A 20453-nucleotide genomic window follows, 5' to 3' on the forward strand; every position below is an offset into this window, starting at 1 on the left:
TTTTTAAAAATTCAATTTGAATTGCTTAAATTGAAAAAAATGAATATAGAGCAAAGGAAGAATAAAGTGTGTCCTCAGGAATTATATAAAAAAAAAGATATTTCTGTTGCATAAAGTTGATGAGATACAGATTAAAGGGCTAAAATTTCAAGTCACAGAAAAAAAAAGATGTAACTTTGGTAAATAATAACCTGAATGGAATATTTTGCAGAACTGTACTCATCCACAACATTTCTATGGATTGCACCAATGAATTAGACACTTTAAGCAGTAAAACAAATAGTCCTAATTAATTTCAAAAAAAATGTTGCCTTTACCTTTGTGATAAGATGCAAAAAGCCAGCATTTCAAAGATTTTTAGATTGTGTGTTCATGGTTTCATTAAATTTAAATTGATCACCATATCCATCAGCAAATCAGTAAAATTTGTAGTAGTTTGAGTCTTCATTCTGTAAGTGTGGCATTTGTGCATATTTATTTGTGTATGCCTACAAGGAAAGTCAGGAAAAAGCACAATTACACCCCTCCATTTCAGCATTCCGGACAGTTCATTGTCAAATTGGTCAAAGCTCAGTAAATTTTCACCTGGATTTTTCCATTGCAGTTTATTTTGTTTATAAATGTAAAGACTGGTTCAGTTAAAACTGCTGATCTTCCTTATCAGTCTCTGGGGTAGTTGGCCTTGATATTTCAAATATTTCCTGTGGCGAATGTGTAGATCTTCCATTTAATATCCTCAGTATTTCTGAAAGTTGTTTTTCAATATCAGTGATCTTGTTATTAAGTGATTTTATATCTTGTTTCAGCTCATTCTTTACTTCCAATATGCTGGCTTGAAGAGTCTGTTCAGGAATTGGATAAAACGTGTGCTTTGCCTCTGTAAGCACAGGGCTTCGGTCCTGTGGACTCCGTGTTTCCCCTGCATTGTCTAATCTCAAGTCACTCTTTGTGATGCCACTGTCAAACGAGTCTGTTTTCCTCAGAGACGTCTCTTCATGTGTTTTAGTTCTTTCCGGCAAAGTTTCCATAGATTCTGCCTTGGACACTTTATTCCAGTCTTCCTCTTTAGAAGCAGAATCTTTACATTTTGACCAACCTTTGCGTTTCGTGGACTCTCCAGATTGCTTTGCAGTTGCAAATTGCTCAGATGTTGGAGCTTGCAGCTTAGCTTGATCTGATAACTCTGATGGGGGTCTAGCCATTTGTGAAGGAACTGGAGTGGCAGGACTTTCAGTGACTGTAACTAAACTAGTTGTTGCTGCTGCATCAGTTACAGAGCCTTGAAAATGACCAGAACCTTTCTCTACATCTTCAATTTCCTTTAATCGCTCTGCTGCCAAACGAGCCTCCTTCTGCTGTCTAAACCTTTGGAAAAGTCTGCGTACAGGATGATCAGGGGGTAGGTTTAACGGTGCTTCATTCTTTAACCTCATCCTTTCTTCTTCTTCACGCTTCACATCACTGATCTTTCTGAACACAATCTACATCAATGAAAAGATGGCAAAGTCAGATTAATTGCTCCACATGGTTAAAGTAGCACTTTACCGCTACAGAGTTACAAAAATAGTATGTTTTTTTTTGCATTGTGTTAGCAGATACTATTTTGCCTTTTGACCCAATAGTCTTGCTGATATTACTGATTGAAAAGATTCTAATAAAAGGTCAATTTAAAAAGAAAGCAAGATGATTGAGTTAAACATTAAGACCATAGAGGGAGGAGTTGTGGGCGCAAGTGGAGCATCTCCTGCGGTCACAGGGGTAGGTGCCAAGGGGGAGAATGGTAGGGATGGAAGAGTGGTCAAGGGAGTCATGGAGGGAGTGGTCCCTGCAAAATTCAGAGGAAGGAGGAAAGGGGAATATGTGTCTGGTGGTGGAATCGTAGGTTTCGGAAATGGCAGAGGAAGATATGTTGAATGCAGAGGCCGATGGGGTGGTAGATGAAGACAATGGGACTCCTGCCCTTGTGTGTGGGGATGGAGGAGGGTGTGGGGGGTGTCGAGGCAGATCTATAATTCTGCCTTGTCCCACTGACCTGCACCCATTCCACATCCCTCCCATCCATGTACCTGTCTAATTTTTTCTTAAATGTTAAAATTGATCCTTCATTTACTAGCAGCTTGTTCCACACTCTATCCACTCTGTTAAGAAATTCCCCCAATGCAGTGGTTCTCAACCTTTTTCTATTCCATCAATACTCTGCGATTAGTAAGGGATTGCTTAAGATGGTATGTGAGTGGGAAGGGAAGGTTGAGAATCACTGCTCTTGACAATTGTTACTGAAATATTTTGCTTGAGAAAAATTGTCATTGGCCGATTTCCTTTGGAGTTGTGAAACCATGCACATAACGAGTCAATTAGGTATGATTAAAACAGTGTTTTTCAAACTTTTTGGTTCTACCCACATACCACCTTGAGCACCTATGGCATAGGGATTACTTAAAATGATACGTGAGTGGAAAGAAAAAAGTTGAGAACCACTGCCCTTGTGTTTTCACAAACTTCTCCCCTTTCATCTTTAACCCACATCCTCTGGTTTCTATCTCACCTAACCTCAGAAGAATTAGCCTTTTATAATTTTGTATACCTCTATCAAATCTTCCCTCATTCTTCTCGGGTCCAGGGAATAAAGTCCTAACCTTTCCCTGTAACTCGGTTCCTCAGGTCATGGTAATATTGGCACCACAGGAGCTGCTGTAATGGCAGCGCTGCCCCTGGTACAGACCCACAGAGTGAAACCACACAGCCTGACTGCTGTCAGCTCCAAACAAGGGTTCGAACAGCCTGTAAATGGAGCTGACAGTGGTTTTATTTAAAAATACTTCAACCGTGGGCTCTGCACCCATATTGTCAGCACCTATGATTGGTGGCAGCCACAAGAGGTTGCAGATGCCAAGGAAGCAAAAGACTGGTGCAGGTTACCAGAAAACGAGTGACCACCTTCTGTTTGAGAAGGAGATGCAGTGGAAACAACCATCAGGATGATGACCATGGCGGCAGACCTGTGAGGGGCTCTGAGGCTGAAGAACACACAGGTGGCTGTGGACTGTTGGTGACTTGAGGCATGGAACCCTTGTAGGCAGCAGGTTGCTGGTGACTATGGTTGAGGGATTCAAACTGGGCAGTGGACTGCTGGAGACTGGCTGAAGGGGTTCCAGGTATTGGGACTGGGATGCGAGAGTGTACCAACAGCACTGAAGGTTTGTGATTGTGTCAGAGGTTCAGATCTGGATCACTGGCTTCTGATAGTTTGGACTGGATTCTGTGTGGCTGCAGGAGTGCTGGACGTGAAACCATGGATGCACAGAGACTCTGAGAGGACTCTCTTTTGCTTCTTTCTCTGACTGTCCATGGGAAATCTGTCTGCCTTACAGCAGACAAAAACAAATTTTGTGTATAATGCATTGTCTTTATGACATGACAATAAATTGAAGCTTGAATCTCCTAGTAAGTATTCTCTTAATTCTTTCACTTTTATTGATACCTTTCCTGTAGTTAGGTGACCAAAACTGCAACCATACTCCATATTTGGTCTCAACAATGTCTTGCACAAATTTATCATAACATCCCAACTCCGATACTCAATACAGGTATACCCCACCTTACAAATACTCGTTTTACACAAATTCATTTTTACAAAGAAACCTGTGTTCGCTATCTGAAAGAAATTTGAATGGGTTTTCACTTTACACCATTTTGGCTTACAAAAGGTTTCATAGGTACACTCTTTCACAAAGCAGGATATACCTGTACTTCGATTTATGAAGGGTAATGAGCCAAAAGCTCTCTTTACAACCATATGTCTCCACTTTTAGGGAATGATGTATTTGTTTTCCCAGGTCCCTCTGTTGTATAGCAGTCCTCAGTGCCCTACCATTTACTATCTATATCCTACCTTGGTTTGTCCTTTCAAAGTGCAACACCTCACACTTGTCTACATTAAATTCCATCTGCCATTTTGCATCCCATTTTTACAGCTCATCCAAATCCTTGAAAGCCTCCCTCACTGTCTACTACATCACCAATCTTTATTATCTACCACACAAAGTGCTAAGCTGAAGAATTTCCAATGCCTTGAAAAGCAAAAAAACAGTGAAACTCTGAAGTAAGGCCAGGGAATGTTCAAAATACACAGCAGGTTGGCCATACTGACAAGTTACCTGAAATGTTAATACTTTGTCTCTTTCCAGTTATTTTCTGGTCTGAATATTTCTTACATTTTCTGATTTAATCCAATATCTTGAAATAATTTTAGTTTGTTTCTTAATGCAGCTGGCAGGATTTTCATTTTGATAAGCATGGGGCATAATTTTTATGACTAAACTGCTGTTTCAGCTTTTAAAATTTTCCACAAATTAGAACTGACAGTGGGCATTCATCTGGCAGATTTATTTAAATTTATTCCACTCCTACAATCTCATATGACTAATAAAATTTAACCCATGCACTCTCTTCCTTTGTTGCAATTCTCTATTAATTATGAGTTATCTAGTAAATCTAGTAATTAACTTTCTACATTGGAAGAGGTTATTGTTTCGATGACAACACACTTCAAGAAGAAATAAATTGTGCATTAAAACTGGAGGGGTTAGCAAATTTGGGGCACTCACACAATAAAAGAAAAACATTCAGACCTTTATTCCCCTGCACAACATATGAAAACAAAATTCCTGCATGGGCTGAATCAGAGATACAATCAATTTACTTGAAAGCACTACATTTCCTGCAAATTTACAATTTATTCAAATACCAGCATTATAACCTTTGTCTGATTTTAAATTGTCTCAACTCTCAGATTCAAAATGAATCTAACTTTATACCCTGAATGGAATGCTTATAAATCAAAGTTTATACCACATTAATATTACTCACTTCTCAAAAGTATGGAAATACCTATTGTAAGCATCAAGGCAAAACAAAGAAAAGAGCAGTTTCCTCTATGACTATTTTCATATGTATCTGCCATTTAAATACAAGGTACAATGCATTAAAATAAAACTACTGCATGGTAGGACACTAAAAATAAAACAGATATAAAGAGGACTATTCTGACACTGATCGATGTCAGCAGAAATTAATACTGCAGTTCATAACCCTCATAATAGAAATAATATTCTCTTCGTTTTTCCTCACTTGTCAGGAAGGCACAACACTTCCTAAGAAAACTGAAGCGGGCAAGTCTACCGGCCACCATCATGGCAACCTTCGACAGGAGCTCTATTCAGAGTGTTCTGGCTGGCTATATCATGGTATAGCTGCTGGAGAAAAAAAATGGATCAGTGGTCAATCTGCAGGACCATAAGAATGGCAAAGAGGATCACTGGAGTCTCCCTTCCTCCCACACCCCATCCCCCTCCCCAGAACGTGATGTACTGGGACTGTTGTCTGAAGAGGGCATGCAAAATCATTAAGGTCCTCTTCCACCCTGCACAGAGCATCTTTCAGCTGTTCCCAATGAAAAAGAGATACAGGAGTATCAGAGCCAGGCAACTGTTTCTTCCCACGGGCAGTGAGAACGTTGAATGACCAAAGGAACTCTCATATTTACAAAAAAAATTTTTTTAATCTATGAATATGTGTCCTGTGTGCTGTGTCTGGTTCCATGTCTGTGTGTTTTCCACATTTACAAAAAATTTTTTTTTAAATCTATGAATATGTGTCCTGTGTGCTGTGTCTGGTTCCATTTCTGTGTGTTTTCCACCAAGGATTGGAAAATGCTGTTTCGTTGGGTTGGACTTGTGCAATCAGATCATATACTTGACTTGGTCTTTCTAATGCATTTATAGCCATAAACAACACTTTGAAAGAATACATCTTCCTACCTACTGAATCTGGTAAAGGCTCAAATCATTGTCTGCTAAAATTGGCAGGAATAAGCATCTGAATTTTTTTTTTAAAAGATCACAGAAAGAGCATAAAATATTGTGTAAATTTCCATTATTGACCCTGAGGTTCAAAAGCAATTTGTTTTCAGTTTAACTAGAGTACCTGTGGGACCAGAATAATACACATTGTCCAGAAGTTTGAGATTGTAACTTTAAAATGACTCCATTCCTGATACTTTGGTCGCCACTTACATGTGACATTGACCACCAATTTCTCAAGATCCTTGAAAAGCCAGTAGCTAAACCAAGTATGCGCTTTTTAATCAAACAGTCAGGGGCCAGAAGGAGTGATACCCATACCCCAACATAGCCACCACCCATCAAATGAGCAGCCATTTTTCTATCTATATTGTCCTCTGACCTTCTGATTGTGTCCAACTTCCACCAACACTATTGCTCTCCAACCTTTTGTGCATCCACCTTTCCCACCCACTGGGTGGGCAACCTGACTTTCTGATTGACCACCGAGTATTGTACATAATAATGATAATGATCTTGCCATTAAATTTGTCAAAATAGTACATTTCCAGATCAATGTGCTTATCTCCTCCTGGAAGATATCTGAACCTGTTCACTTCCTGCCTTTCTGTAAACATTCAGGTACATATTGCAATGTACAGCTACAGGAAATTATGTATTAGGGAAAGATCTGAAAATATAAACTAACATGAGGGAAAGACATGATGACTTTGTTATTGATAGATCTAACAAGAACTGCATATTTTCCATCCAGGGGAACAAAATGGATTTACTGTTCAGTTTCTCATGGGGAAAATGTGTATTTTTCCAGTCCAATCTTGAGTTGCCTTTACTAAAATTAAAGGTGGAGGACACTTTAGCACTAAAACTGCAGTGACCACTTAAGGCATATGTTTATACACTTCAAGTTTTCAATTTTATACTGGAAATTCCTCAGATTTCAGCAACACTTGTTCATCATTACCACTGATAGTTTAATTCAATAGGGAGCATTATAAAGGTATCGGCTGCCGCTCACTTGTACAGTCACTAAAATATCATATTTGCTAATGTAATCATTCTCTCTTTGCAGATCAAAACTGAAATTACATCAAGGTAGGGGCAGCTTCAAACAAATCACCAGTTTATTTTGTATTCTTACATCCGTGAACAGCACACAGTTGTCATCACGAGCACTGTCAATAGTCCCTACGGCAAGATTGTCTAAGAATAATAACACCACTTTCTTATGTTTCCAGGTATTAACTCAAATTCCAAGCTGAATCTTTCGAGCACAGACCTTTTGTTTAAATCCAGGCAACAGTGTTGCGGAGAGACAGTTTATTGGCGAAAGTAGGTGAGGTAGTTTTGGGACGAGAAACAAAACAAGGGAAAGAGAAAGTCAAAGGACCGTGAAGTTAACCCTGGCCCTGAAGCTTGACGAAAAGCATTCCACTTGCGTCTCAAAATTAAACACAAAGAAGTAATCTTTTTAGCTCATAATGTTCGAAATTATGACAGCAACTTGCCTTGTTTCAGCCCAGTGTTCATTACTCTGGCAAGCACTCAACTTTATGAAAATATATAAATTTTTAAAATGTCATACAAAATAGGCAAAAATCCAAGTTATACACCCACCTACAAAGTATTTGCGTTGTGCTTCTACCTACTCTATTTACTATAAAAATATTGTAAAATTAAAAAGAGCTTCTCCAAAGTTCTCCTTTATCACTTTGATGTTTCCTGAATCAATCTGGAATTGTACTCGCCCTGAAGGGAACGCCAAGATGATGGTGTCTGCTATCATCTCCTTGCATCGTAACAGCATTCCTTCACAATTTCTCCTTTACCTGACATTAAATTCCCCATCCTCACATACATGGATGATTTGTCAGTGCAGCCATCTTCCAATCCCATTCATATTCTGCCAACTGAAAGGAGACACATGAGAAGCTGCAGATGCTGGAAATAGAGCAAAACTATCTGCTGAGGAACCCAGTGGTTCAAGCAACATCAGTGAGAGAAAGACATCTCAATGTTTCAGACAAGAACCCTTCAACTTGGACAATGTTTCCCTCTGATTCTACTCGACATGCTGAGTTACTTCAACTGATTGTACGTGAGCATTATTTAATTCAGGTCTCAGAAACAAGAAGTGTACGATCCAATAATCATTGAGGGTTCAGAGGTGGAGAAGGCAGACAGATTTAAATTCCTGGGAGTCACTGTCTCGGAGGAACATTCCTCGATCCAACACACAAATGTAATCATGAAGAAAACACATCAGCATGTCTACTTCCTGAGGAGTTTGCAGAAGTTGGGATGACATTGAAAACCTTGGCAAACATCTACAGATGTATAGTAGAAAGTGTGCATCGCTGCCTGATATTGGGGCACCAAAATGTCTGAGATAAACCCCCTGCAAAAGGTAGTGCACACAGCCCAATACATCACAGGCAAAACTCTCCCCACCATCGAGAAAATCTACAAGGAGCACAGCAGCAATCATCAGGGATCTGCCCCACCTAAGACATTCTCTGTTCTCACTGCTGCCACAAGACCCATACCACCAGGTTCAGGAACAGTTGCTAGCCCTCTACCATCAGACTCCAAAACAACAATTTTTTTAAATTTAAATTTTAAATTTTTTTTTGTTAAATATACAGCATGGTAATAGGCCCTTTGGCCCTTGAGCCCATGCTGTCCAATTACACCCAATTGACCTACAACTCCAGTATGGGAGAAACCGGAGCCCTAGGGGAAAACCCACACAGACATGGGGAGAACGAACAAACTCCTTGCAGACAGCGTGGGATTTGAACCCTGGTCCTAATCACTGGTACTGTAAGAGTGTTGCACTAACCGCTACACTAAAAGAATCATGAAGAACTCCTTGCACATTATTTATTACTGAATATTTTTCTATATTGTAGTCTATTTATTATATTTCCTTCCTCATCTACATTTCTCTCCTTTGTACGTGTATCTTTTTCTTGAGTACAGTTTATACTAACGATAAGTAGAAATTCTGCCTGGCCCGCAGAATAAAGAATCTCAAGGTTGTATGTAATGTCATGTATGTACTGTGACAATAAATCTGAACTTTGAACTTCTCTACATTAATTTTTTCCTTGGTTGTTTAACCTTTTGTTATGCAATTATTTCGGATCTTACCAGCAAAACTGCCTGTGTATTATTTCAGTTGCAAACAACAATGCCCTTGAGAAGTCTTCAAAAACCTTTGCTCCATGTTCATTTGTGATTCAGAAATACCCTTACAATTCAACACTAACTCTCCTCCCAAGTCACAAGTTTATTGATTGACAGAATAGATTTGCAATGACTCCTCTCCCCCTCCTGATTCTATTTCTCTGATGGGTCCAATTTTCTAAAGTCATTTTTCTATGCTTTTTTATTTTGAGTATGCTATTTACACTGTAATACACAAATATACTGGAGAAACTCAGCAGGGCGTATTGAATCCATGGCAAGCAAAGGGTAACTGATGTTTTGGCCTGAGTCCTCCCTGACAAGGTACTCAAGCCCAAAACATTGATTACCCTTTACTTCCTCTGGTTGACCTATTGAATTTCTCCAGCATATTTATGCATTGCACAACCCCCGCATCTGCAGATTTTCTTGATTAACCCCCAAATGCTATTTACAGTTACTATTCTATCTCCTCTCATTTTATTCTTCCAAAGGCATCAAGTCCTATTTACTACAATACAGGATCAAACTCAATGGCTAGGGTGGCTCCAATTTTAAAATTTCATACTTTTTACCTATTTATTTTCAGTGATTTTTTTTTTGTGACCAGTGACTTAAGGTTGCTGGTTGTTTGAATTTCAGATAAGGGGGATTTTAATGTATAACTAAAAGTTAAGGCAGCGACTGATTTGGAGGGGAATTTGCTGCTGTCATGTAAATGAAGGTAGCAATGAGTTGCTATTGCACTAGCTAAGGAGTGCAACTGCAATGATTTTGTGGATGAAGTATTCTACCCAATGCTCCAGTGACAGAGGGAATAAACATTTAAGGAGGTAAATCATTGTCAATTAAATAGGGGACATTGACCTAGATGATGTCAAGTTTAAGTTTTATTGGGGTCATATTAACCTAGGCACAGAGTATTCCATTGATAGTTTGAAATTGTGGCTAGGCTTTGAAGTATCAAGAGGTTTCCCTGCCTTTGATCTTCCCTTCCTGTCACACAGCAAGTATTTGTCTGGTCAACTGAATTTCTCATTTCTGGGGAGATCCAGATATTGATGGTGGGTAAAATACAAAGAGTAATGCTTTTGAATGGCAAATTTAGAGTCTTTCTTGTTGGAGATAGTCATTAAGTGAAAATCCTCATGCAGACTTGGATTACTTGATTTGCTGAAAGACCACAAGTAGAATTGAACATTGCACCATTATCACATGAGGTGAGTTGAATTGGCTGAAGACTGGCCCTTTTAAATGAAAGGAATCACAGAAGAATCATAGATAGATCATCTACTCAGCATTTCCATCTAATCATAATCATTTGGTGTTGTTCTTATCCAACCTACAAGTCCATTTTTCAGCAGGGATTGGTGGATGGGTATCACCCAAGGCCCTAAGGTATTTGTCTGCATTGTAAGGAACAAAATAATCCCATTTCACATCAATTCAGATTTGTTTACATTTATTACATCTGAGTCTTTGTTGCTTTCAGATGGTTGATCTGCGTCATGCTCAATATGGTTAACAAGAATAAGTATGAATTGGTAAATTGCCAAATTTCTACAGGAATAAGACTTATTATTAAGTAAATGTGTGAGTCTTTAGGTATTAGAAAATTAATCTCTTTATGCACATACCAACAGGACAATGTCAGAATAGAGAGAGAGAGAGAGAATCTGCAACAGGCTGCCAATATAATTAGCAGATCAAGCAGGATCTATGGGAAGAGAAATGGAGACTGGACATTGACTCAGTTTCTTTTCCCACAGATGCAGCCTGGCCTGCTGAATACTTCCAGCATTTCCAGATTTTGCATCATGTTCAGTACAGATATTGTTGGTGAAAGGATTAGCTCCTATGCTGTACTGTTTCTCTATTTCCAGCATCTGTATTTTGTTGTAATTTTACTTTGCAGAAATAAGTAAGCAAATCTAAACTCATCTTCATATTTAACACCCATTCAAAAAAATTGAACAATTCGCCTTGATACTATCGGCTTGAAATTGCCAGCGACACCACATACCTGCAAAAAGTCTTAAAATACTTTTGTAGTTTGAAATATTATTGTTGTGGTACAAAGTTCCTCTTAGGAATGTGAAGACAGCTTCATTTTTGAGGACTAAAGATTGCAATGTTATTCAGCCTCATAATGGACTGTGAACCAGTACCAAACAATACTGGTCTAATACTTTTGAATGAAAACAATTAATTTCACCTGTATATACTTTAAATTTTTGAACAGATATCAATTCGAGCTTATTCGTTTCCAGGTGCCAAAGGCTGTGGAAACTCAAACATGTGCTACCCTCTGAGTGGACAAGTGTATTGCAGAGTTTTTTGAGGAGGTTACGAGGAAAGTTGATAAAGGAAAGGCTGTGGATGTTGTCTACATGGACATTAGAAAGGCCTCTGACCAGGTCCTACATGGGTGGTTAGTCAGAAAGGTTCAGTTGCTAGGCATTCATGGTGAAGTAGTGAACTGAATTCAACAATGGCTGGACGGGGGAAGCCAGGAGAGTAGTTGTGAGGCTGGAGGCCTGTGACTAGTGGTGTGCCTCAGGGATCAGTCCTGAGACATTGCTGTTTGTCATATTGTAGAGCTCGTCGAAAGAACCAAAGACTTGTTGATCCAAACCAAGGCTTTTATTAGCAAAAGACAACAGCTCTTCACAGGTGGCCGACCAGTCCAGAATGATCCAACCTGGCTAGGGACACAACCCTTTAAGGCCCAGACAATAGGCGTGGCTTAGCTCTCAGCCAATCGCTGTAAGCACAGTCTAGATACAGTAACTATATACACTATGTACATTGGTGATAGATCTGTACTATCACATTCACCCCTTCTTGGAGAACTGACCCTGGAAAAAAAAACAAAAAACGCGGGAGAGAATGAAAGGAAGGAGTAGGTCAAGGACTGTAGCGGTCAGGGGGTCTGACCATCCGGCGTGACCGCCGTGGTGCCGGGATTGGGGTCGCTGGAGTGGTGTCGCCAGCGGGCTCGTCGGGTGCGACTGCTCCGTCGCTCAATTCCCCAGTCGTGTTGTCGGCAGGGTGGCCCGGGTCGTTGGGGTGCTGTTGGTCCTTCTGTTGCAGCACGGGGCCAGGGGAATAAAGAGTTGGGGGGAAGGTTGGGTTGGGGGGTTTGCTGGGTCTACCGCGTCCTGAGCTAGGTCCCGCACCGAAACAGTGTCCTCCCGCCCGTCTGGGAACTCAACGTAGGCGTAATGTGGGTTTGCGTGGAGTAGAGACACTCGGTCGACCAAGGGGTCGTTCTTTGAGTGCCGGACGTGGCGTCGCAAAAGGACGGGGCCAGGGACGGTGAGACATGCCGGTACAGTGGTTCCTGATTCGGATTTCCTCGGGAAAAGGAACATCCTTTCGTGGGGGGTGGCATTTGTTGCAGTACATAGGAGGGAGCAGATGGAGTGTAAGGCACTAGTGAGAACCTCCTGCCAGTGAGAGGTGGCTGGATAATTTAGTAAATTGGATCAGCAAGTTTGCAAGTGGCACTAAGGTTGGAGGTGTGGACAGCAAAGAAAGTTTTCAAAGCTTGCAGAGGGATCTGGGCCAGATGGAAAAATGGGCTGAAAAATGGCCAATCGAATTTAATGCAGACAAGTGTGAGGTGTTGTATTTTGGAAGGACAAACTAAGAAAGGACATACATGGTAAATGATAGAGCACTGAGGAGTGCGATAAAACAGAGGAAATATGGAAATACAGATACATAATTCACTGAAAGTGACATCACAGGTGGATAGGGTTGTAAAGAGAGCTTTTGGCATATTTGCCTTCATAAATTAAAGTATTGAGTATAGGAGCAGGGATGTTATGGTAAAGTTGTACAAGATATTTGAGGCCAAATTTGGTGTATTGTGTTCAGTTTTGGTCATCTAACTGCAGGAAAGATATCAATACGATAGAAAGAGTGTGGAGAAGATTTACTAGGATGTTGCCCGGACTTCAGGAACTGAGTTACAGGGATAGGTTAAAAAGGTTGGGACTTTATTCCCTGAACGGTAGAAGAATGAAGGGAGATTTAATAGAGGTATTTAAAATTATGAGGGGGATAGACAGAGTAAATATAGATTAGCTTTTTCCATTGAGGGTAGGTGAGATACAAACTAGAGGACATGGGTTAAGAGTAACAAGGGAAAAGTTTAGAGGGATTATGGGGGGGAACTTCTTCACACAGAGAGCGGTGGGAGTGTGGAATAAGCTGCCAGCTGAAGTGGTGAATGCGGGCCCATTTTTAACATTTAAGAAGAACTTGGACAGGTACATGAAAGGGAGAGGTATGAATGGCTATGGACAGGGTTCAAGTCAGTGGGAATAGGAAAAATGTGGTTCAGCATGGACTAGAAGGCCAGAATGGACCTGTTTCTGTGCTGTAATATTCGATGGTTCTCATACTAGTCCTAAACCCCCAAATCTAAACTCCTCTGCCAAAGAAAACATTACCTCCACAACCATCCTTGAATGAGATCAGGGCGTAGTCCATTCAATCATTCCTCATTAAACTCCCTTTATACCCCCTTTTTAGCTAAGGAAGCCAAATAGGACAAAATACTCCAGGAGCAGTTTCACTAAATGTTATTATTTCCACATGAAATCAAATCTTCTTATAAAAATAAATCAGCTAATTATAGACCAGTGAGCCTGATGCCAGTAGTAAGTAAATTATTGGAAGGAGTTCTGAGAGATAGGATATATAGGTATTTGGACAGCCATGGGGTGATTAGGTCATATTTAACAAATCTTGTAGAATTTTTTTGAGGAGGATACCAAGAAGGTAGATGAAGGAAAGGCAGTGGATGTTGTGTACATGGACTTTAGTAAAGCTTTTGACAAGGTTCCATATGGTTAAGACATTAGGTATCCATAGAGGGGTTGTAAACTGGATTTGAAATTGGCTGTGTGGGAGAAAATAGTAGTGGTGGATAATTGCTTCTCAGTCCTCAGTCTGGAGGCCTGTGACTAGAGGTGTGCCTCAGGGATCTGTGTTGGGACCATTGTTGTTTGTTGTCTTTATCAATGATCTGGATGATAATGCGGTAAATTTGATCAGCAAGTTTGCTGATGACACAAAGATAGGAGGTGTTGTGGACAGTGAGGAAGATTTTCAAAGCTTGCACAGAGATCTGGACCAACTGGGCAGATGGAGTTTAATGCAGACAAGTGTGAGGTGTTGGATTTTGGAAAGGCAAAACAAAGTAGGACATACACAGTAATAGTAGGGCACTGAAGAGTGCAGAAGAGCTAAGAGATCTGGAAATACAGATACATAATTCCCTGAAGGTGGCGTCGCAGATGGACAGGGTTGTAAGGAAAGCTTTTGGAATCTTAGCCTTAACAAATCAAACTATTAAATATAGAAGGTGGGATGTTATGTTGAAGTTGTTTAAGACATTGGTGAGGCCAAATTTGGAATATATTGTGCAGTTCTGGTCGCCTAACCACAGGAAGGATATCAATAAGATTAAAAGAGTTCAGAGAAGATTTACTAGGATGTTGCCAGATCTTCAGGAGTTGAGCTACGGGGAAAGATTAAACAGGTTAGGACTTCATTCCTTAGAATGAATAAGAATGGGAAGAGATTCGATAGAAGTTTACAAGATTATGAGAGGTACAGACAGAGGGGAAGTGAGTAGGCTATTTGCACTTAGATTGGGGGAGATAATATTTATAGTTGTTACTGAAAGGGGAAAGGTTTATGGGAAACATTAAGAGAAAGTTCTTCATGCAGAGAGTGACGGGAATCGGGAACAAGTGACCATCTAATGTGGTGGGTTCAGGCTTGATCTTGAGTTTTAAGAAAAATGAATGGGAGAGGTCTGGTGGGTTATGGAATGGGAGCAGGTCAATGGGAGATTGGTGGTCAGCACAGACTAGAAGGGCTGAATGGCCTGTTTTCTGTGCTGTAGCATTCTATAACAAAATACAACATATCATCTGCCATCCTAATTACTTGCTGTACCAACCCATGACATGTACAAAGACACTTAAGTCGCTTTAAAGAGCGACATTTCCCCATGTCACCCTTATAAATTTGTTTTCCTCTTTTATGCACTAAAGTTATCCTTTGACTTTTTTCTACACCCCTTAGTTTGTCTGTATCCTATTCTGGCCTCTTTACATCCATGTACCCGCTCACAATTTCACCTGCTTTTGTTTCATCATAAATTTTGGGAATACCACATTTGGTCCCTTTAATCACATCACTAAGAATGAATAATTTATAGAAATGGCTCTTAGTAAAAAGTACTCATTATGACTAAGAAATAGTGAAGCTCAGCATAAATTTATTCTTTTAAAAATCAGCTTTATCCAAAGGCAAATTGACCAAATTATTCAGTAAATTATCCCTATTGGCTGCCAAAGACAGATATTTAAACATTTGGTATTAATGTCAGCTTTTATTGGGGCCTCTTACTTTTTCCTTTCTGTTTCCAGATCCTCCTTGATATATTAGCCACTTTTCAAGAAAAGTACTTGCCCATCAAGATATCACGTGGACTTTCTCTCACTAGAAGTACATATTGGAGAGCTTGATATGTACAATTATTTAATTTGATTGTTTTGTGAAATATTGACAACTATAGGTGAAGGGATTAGGTGACTGTTTTGAGACCTTTCATGAGATTAATAATTTAATTTCAAATTTAAAAAAAGACCTACTGCCTATATTAATGCTTTTTACAGCCTGAGTGAACCTAAAATCACTTACCTATCATTTTCAATTTTCAGCATTGGAGATAAAATATTCTTTGACACAAATGCATATCGAGATTGTAAAATGAGAAACATGGCCACTAGTGTAACAAAATTATATGAGAACAAATATCATTATTATTCCGAGAACACAATTTACCCAACACAATATTACGTTATATTTTAATTAAGTGCGCTGACCGGCTGCATCGCAGTCTAGTATGGGATCACTAACACCTCTGAGCGCAAAGCTCAGTCCAGTACATCACAGGCAAAACTCTCCCCACCATCTAGAAAATCTACATGGAACGTTGGCATTGGAGTGCAGCAGCAATAATCAAGGATTCACATCACCTGTTTTCGCTGCTGCCATCAGGAAAGAGGTACAGTTGCCACAAGACTTGTACCACCAGGTTCAGGAACAGCTGCTACCCCTCCACCATCAGACTCCTCAACAACAAACTCAACCAGAGACACATTTAAAGACTCTTAATTTGCACATTATTTCTTACTGAAGACTTACTTTTTCTCTATATTGCAGTTTGTTTCTCTCTTTTATAGGCATATTACAATTTACAGTATGGAAACAGGCCATATCGGCCCTTCTAGACTGCACCGATTTACATGAAACTCCACTAGTTCCACCTACCATTCCCATGCCCATAAACCTCCAATCCCCTCACATCCATGTACTCATCCAGCCTCCTCTTAAATGACAGAATTGCCGCAACTGCCTCTTCTGGCAGATCATTCCACTCAGCCACCACTCTCTGAGTGAGGAAGCATCCTCTTATTTTACTCCTAAAGTTTTTTCCCCCCTAACCCTTAACTTATGACCCCTTGTTCCAATCTCCCCTACCCTCAGGGGAAAGAGCCTATTCACATCTCTATATGCAAATCTTTTTTTTCTTGAGTACAGTTTACAGTTAACGATAAATAGAAAGTTCTGCCTGGCCCTTTGGGTTAAATGTGATGTCATGTACATACTCTGGAAATAAATTTGAACTTTGTAGTTTAATTTTAAAGATTGTATTGTTAGCAAGTTACTGCTTGAAGGGAAGCACAAATAGTAAAGAAATCTACTGAACTTTATCGTAAAAGGCTTATTTTTAGCTTATAACTAAGAAAAGCTTTGAAAATGCTGAACAGGTCAGACAGTGCAGAGAGGAATCATGTTAATGTTTTTGTTCTGGTAAAGTGTTAACTTTTATTCTCTGCAAATGCTGCTTAACCAGTGAAAAATATAGTTTTTTTTTTACTTCTCATATTTAAAGCTTTCACAATAATTTGCCTAATTATTAATGGCTACTCCTTTAGTCTATAAATCATAAAATATTACACATCATTCATGTTACTTTGAAATGAATATAGACCATATTTGTTTCTACACCCCTGCTTATACCTGTAAATGGAACAGAATCAAGGAAAAAACTGGGATTAAAGAAATATCAGCTAACCACTGGATGGGTGTGCATTCTAATTTTCAGGTGGACTTCTAGTAGGGATCCAAATTAAACACTCAAGGACCAGCTCATGTTATAATTTGATTTTTTTTCTTGCATATTAGCATTAATACGGTCCCTTGCTGCTGACAAGTATAAGCAACTTCCTTCAGCTCATCTTTCTATCCTGGGTATGCTCAGAACATTTCTGTAGTGGTAAAATGCATTGCTTTAAATATTGACAGTCTGGTGCTCCATCGTATACCTTACCTTCTGGTCAAGTAGCATCCAGAACTGTACCTGTTCCAGTGGTCATGGATGAGAATTTTTATGGTTGAGATTTTCTTTCTAGGCAACTATGCCCTATTGAGATCCGTCAAAGCTTATTATTCACTCCATAAGTGTGAGAAACTATGCATTTAAAATATAAAGCATTTCCCAGCATTGTCTGTCCTCGCAGACAGTTTTGAATGATCTTTAATTCTGCTGTACAGTACTCTCATGTTTATAGAGAAAGACAAGGGCAATATTCCTACTCTGTATGTCATGTGTATTTCATGTTGAATTATAATTTGAAATTATATTCTATGTTAAATATTGAGGCCAAATTGCTATCAATGAATAATGATTGTACTACCAAAATTATCATGTTTTCAGGGGTAATTAATCAAAATTTATTTTAACTGAATATCAGCTACATCACTCTTTGATCAAATGATCCTCTAAACCCTGCAGGCCTTCCACTTGGTTAGAAACATTGCTGAGGAATGTGATCTATAAAATGCATATTTAAATAATAAATTACAAGTGAGATGTTAGATTAAATAGTTCATGGGAAATATTATCTGAGTTAACAGTTTTTAAAGGATTTGAAAATAAGAAGTGATGAAAATCCATTTATTTTTGTTTTCTTTTACAGACGCACTCTACCAATTTCTGCAGAAATTACGCTGGTGTGCAAAATTCGAGTTGAATAGTGAAATTAAACTTACACCAACTATTTTAGACATGTTAATTAATTTTAATTCACTAACTTGTTTTTGACAATGTTTAAAATGTTCAAAGTTCTGATTTATTGTCAGAGTACATACATGACATCGCATACAACCCTGAGATTCTTTTTGGCTGTGGGCCAGGCTGAATTACCACTTATTGATAATGCAAAAAACTACGTAAACATGTAAGCAAACAAAGAAATGTAAACAGACCGACTGTGCAATACAAAGGAAAAAAAGCAATAAATTGCAAAAGTAAGAGGCCTTAAATGAGTTTCTGATTGAGTTTGTTGTTGAGGAGTCTGATGGTCGAGGGGTAGCAGCTGTTCCAGGTGGTGGTGCAAGTTTTTTTCTCTGATGGAAGCAGCGAGAACAGAGCGAGTGGTGTGGATCCTTGATTATTATATTACTACTAGTAAAATAGGTCTGAAACCCATAGTTATTAAATAATAATGTCAACTAATAAAAATTTTAAATCGCTTAAAATTTGAAAAATAAATTCCTGCTTAGATATGGCTTTTCAGAGAGAGCCGCTGAATGTTTTGTTTGAGGCCCTGTTGCTGGGAAATTCTGATGAATGATCTGCTAAGTCCAAGTCCTGAAGGAGAGCAGGAAATTGCATTAAAAGAATCTAACTAAAGTAAGTTCTCTGATTTAGACTCCAATCACTCTGACCTGTTCAGCAGCTGAAGCAGTGTTGTGAAGGTCATCTTTTGGATGGGCAACACATAGCTGGCGCAGGCCAAGCTCACACAATGAGAGACCCAAAAGTGGAATGTAACTATATGATGGAATGCACTACCTTGGCCTGCCTTAGCTCAGACATTAGGCACAGCAGACCCATGAATAAAATCTCTAGCTTTGTGCATCTCACATAGCAAGTCCGTGACTTTCCAGTATGTTCTATTTTATGGATTACCAAATGCCCAAGGAAGATCTCATTAAACATATTTAAGATACAGATAGATTTTTGCATAATAAGGGAATTAAAGGTCATGAGGGAAAATGCAGGTAGGCAGACCCGAATCCACAGCTAGATCAGCCTTAATCTTATTGAATAGTAGAATAGGCTCAATAGGCCAGATAGAACATAGAACACTTCAGCACAGTACAGGCCCTTGATGTTGTGCCAACCCATATATTCCTTAACAAAAAGTACTAAATCCTCCCTACCCTGTAACCCTCTAATTTTCTTTCATCTATGTGCATCTAAGAGTCTCTTAAATGCCCCCAATGTTTCAGACTCCACCACCATTCCTGGCAAGGCATTTCAGGCACCCACAACTCTCTGGATAACAAACGTACCCCTGATGTCTCTCCTAAACTTCCCTCCCTTCACTTTGTATGCATATCCTCTGGTGTTTGCTTTTTCTGCCCTGGGAAACAGGTGCTGGCTGTCCACCCTATCTATGCCTCTCATAATCTTGTAGATCTCTATCAAGTCTCCTCTCATCCTTGTACACTCCAAAGAGAAAGTCCCACCTCTGTTAACCTTTACTCATAAGACTTTTTTTCCAATCCAGGCAACATCCTGGTAAATCTCCTCTGCACCCTCTCCATAGCTTCCACATCCTTCCTATAATGAGGTGACCAGAACTGGACACAATACTCTAAGTGTGGTCTTACCAGAGATTTGTAGAGTTGCAACATGACCTCTACTCCTGAACTCAATCTCCCTATTAATGAGGCCCAGCATCCCATAGGCTTTCTTAAATATCCTATCAACCTGTGTGGTCACCTTGAGGGATGTATGGATTTGCACCCTGTGATGCGCTGTGGTAGCAACAAGCAAGCACAAAACTCAAAGCTGTACAATAGTCTTTATTCAGATAAAAGTCTGAACACCGGTTCATGCTTCGGTGGCTCCTGTGTGACTGGCTCAGGAGCGGTCAGCTCAGGTCTATATTTGGATTGACTGATTGACAGCTGTCCAGGTGCAGTCAGCCCCCTGGGAGTCTATTCAGGTTGGCTGATTGACAGCCAGCCAGGTGGAGTCTTCCTGCAGGTAGAGATTGCCCCCTGTAAGTAGGCTGGTAGTCGTATCACCACACACCCCAAGGTCCCTCTGTTTATCCACACTCTTAAGAAACGAACCACTAACCCTGTACTCAGTCTTCTGGTCAGTCCTTCCAAAATGCATCACCTCACACTTATCGAAATTGAAATCCTTCTGCCCAACTCTTCATCCTGTTTTTACTATCTTGTAACCTTTGACAACCTTCAGCTTCATCCACAACTCCTCCAACCTTCATGTCA

The 20453-nt window shown here is 39.6% G+C and overlaps 1 protein-coding gene across 1 annotated transcript in view; it reads right to left on the reverse strand.

Moving 5' to 3' along the window:
• Positions 1-323: 323 nt before the first annotated feature.
• kcnh1a (potassium voltage-gated channel, subfamily H (eag-related), member 1a) overlaps positions 324-20453 on the reverse strand; it is a 253217-nt gene continuing 233087 nt past the window's right edge. The window contains exon 11 of the mRNA XM_069931204.1: positions 324-1481. Coding sequence (XP_069787305.1) covers positions 639-1481 — 843 coding nt within the window. The 3' untranslated portion in view covers positions 324-638. The remainder of the gene's footprint in view (positions 1482-20453) is intronic.

Source organism: Narcine bancroftii, chromosome 4 (genome assembly GCF_036971445.1).
Source record: "Narcine bancroftii isolate sNarBan1 chromosome 4, sNarBan1.hap1, whole genome shotgun sequence".
NCBI classification, from domain to species: Eukaryota; Metazoa; Chordata; class Chondrichthyes; order Torpediniformes; family Narcinidae; genus Narcine; species Narcine bancroftii.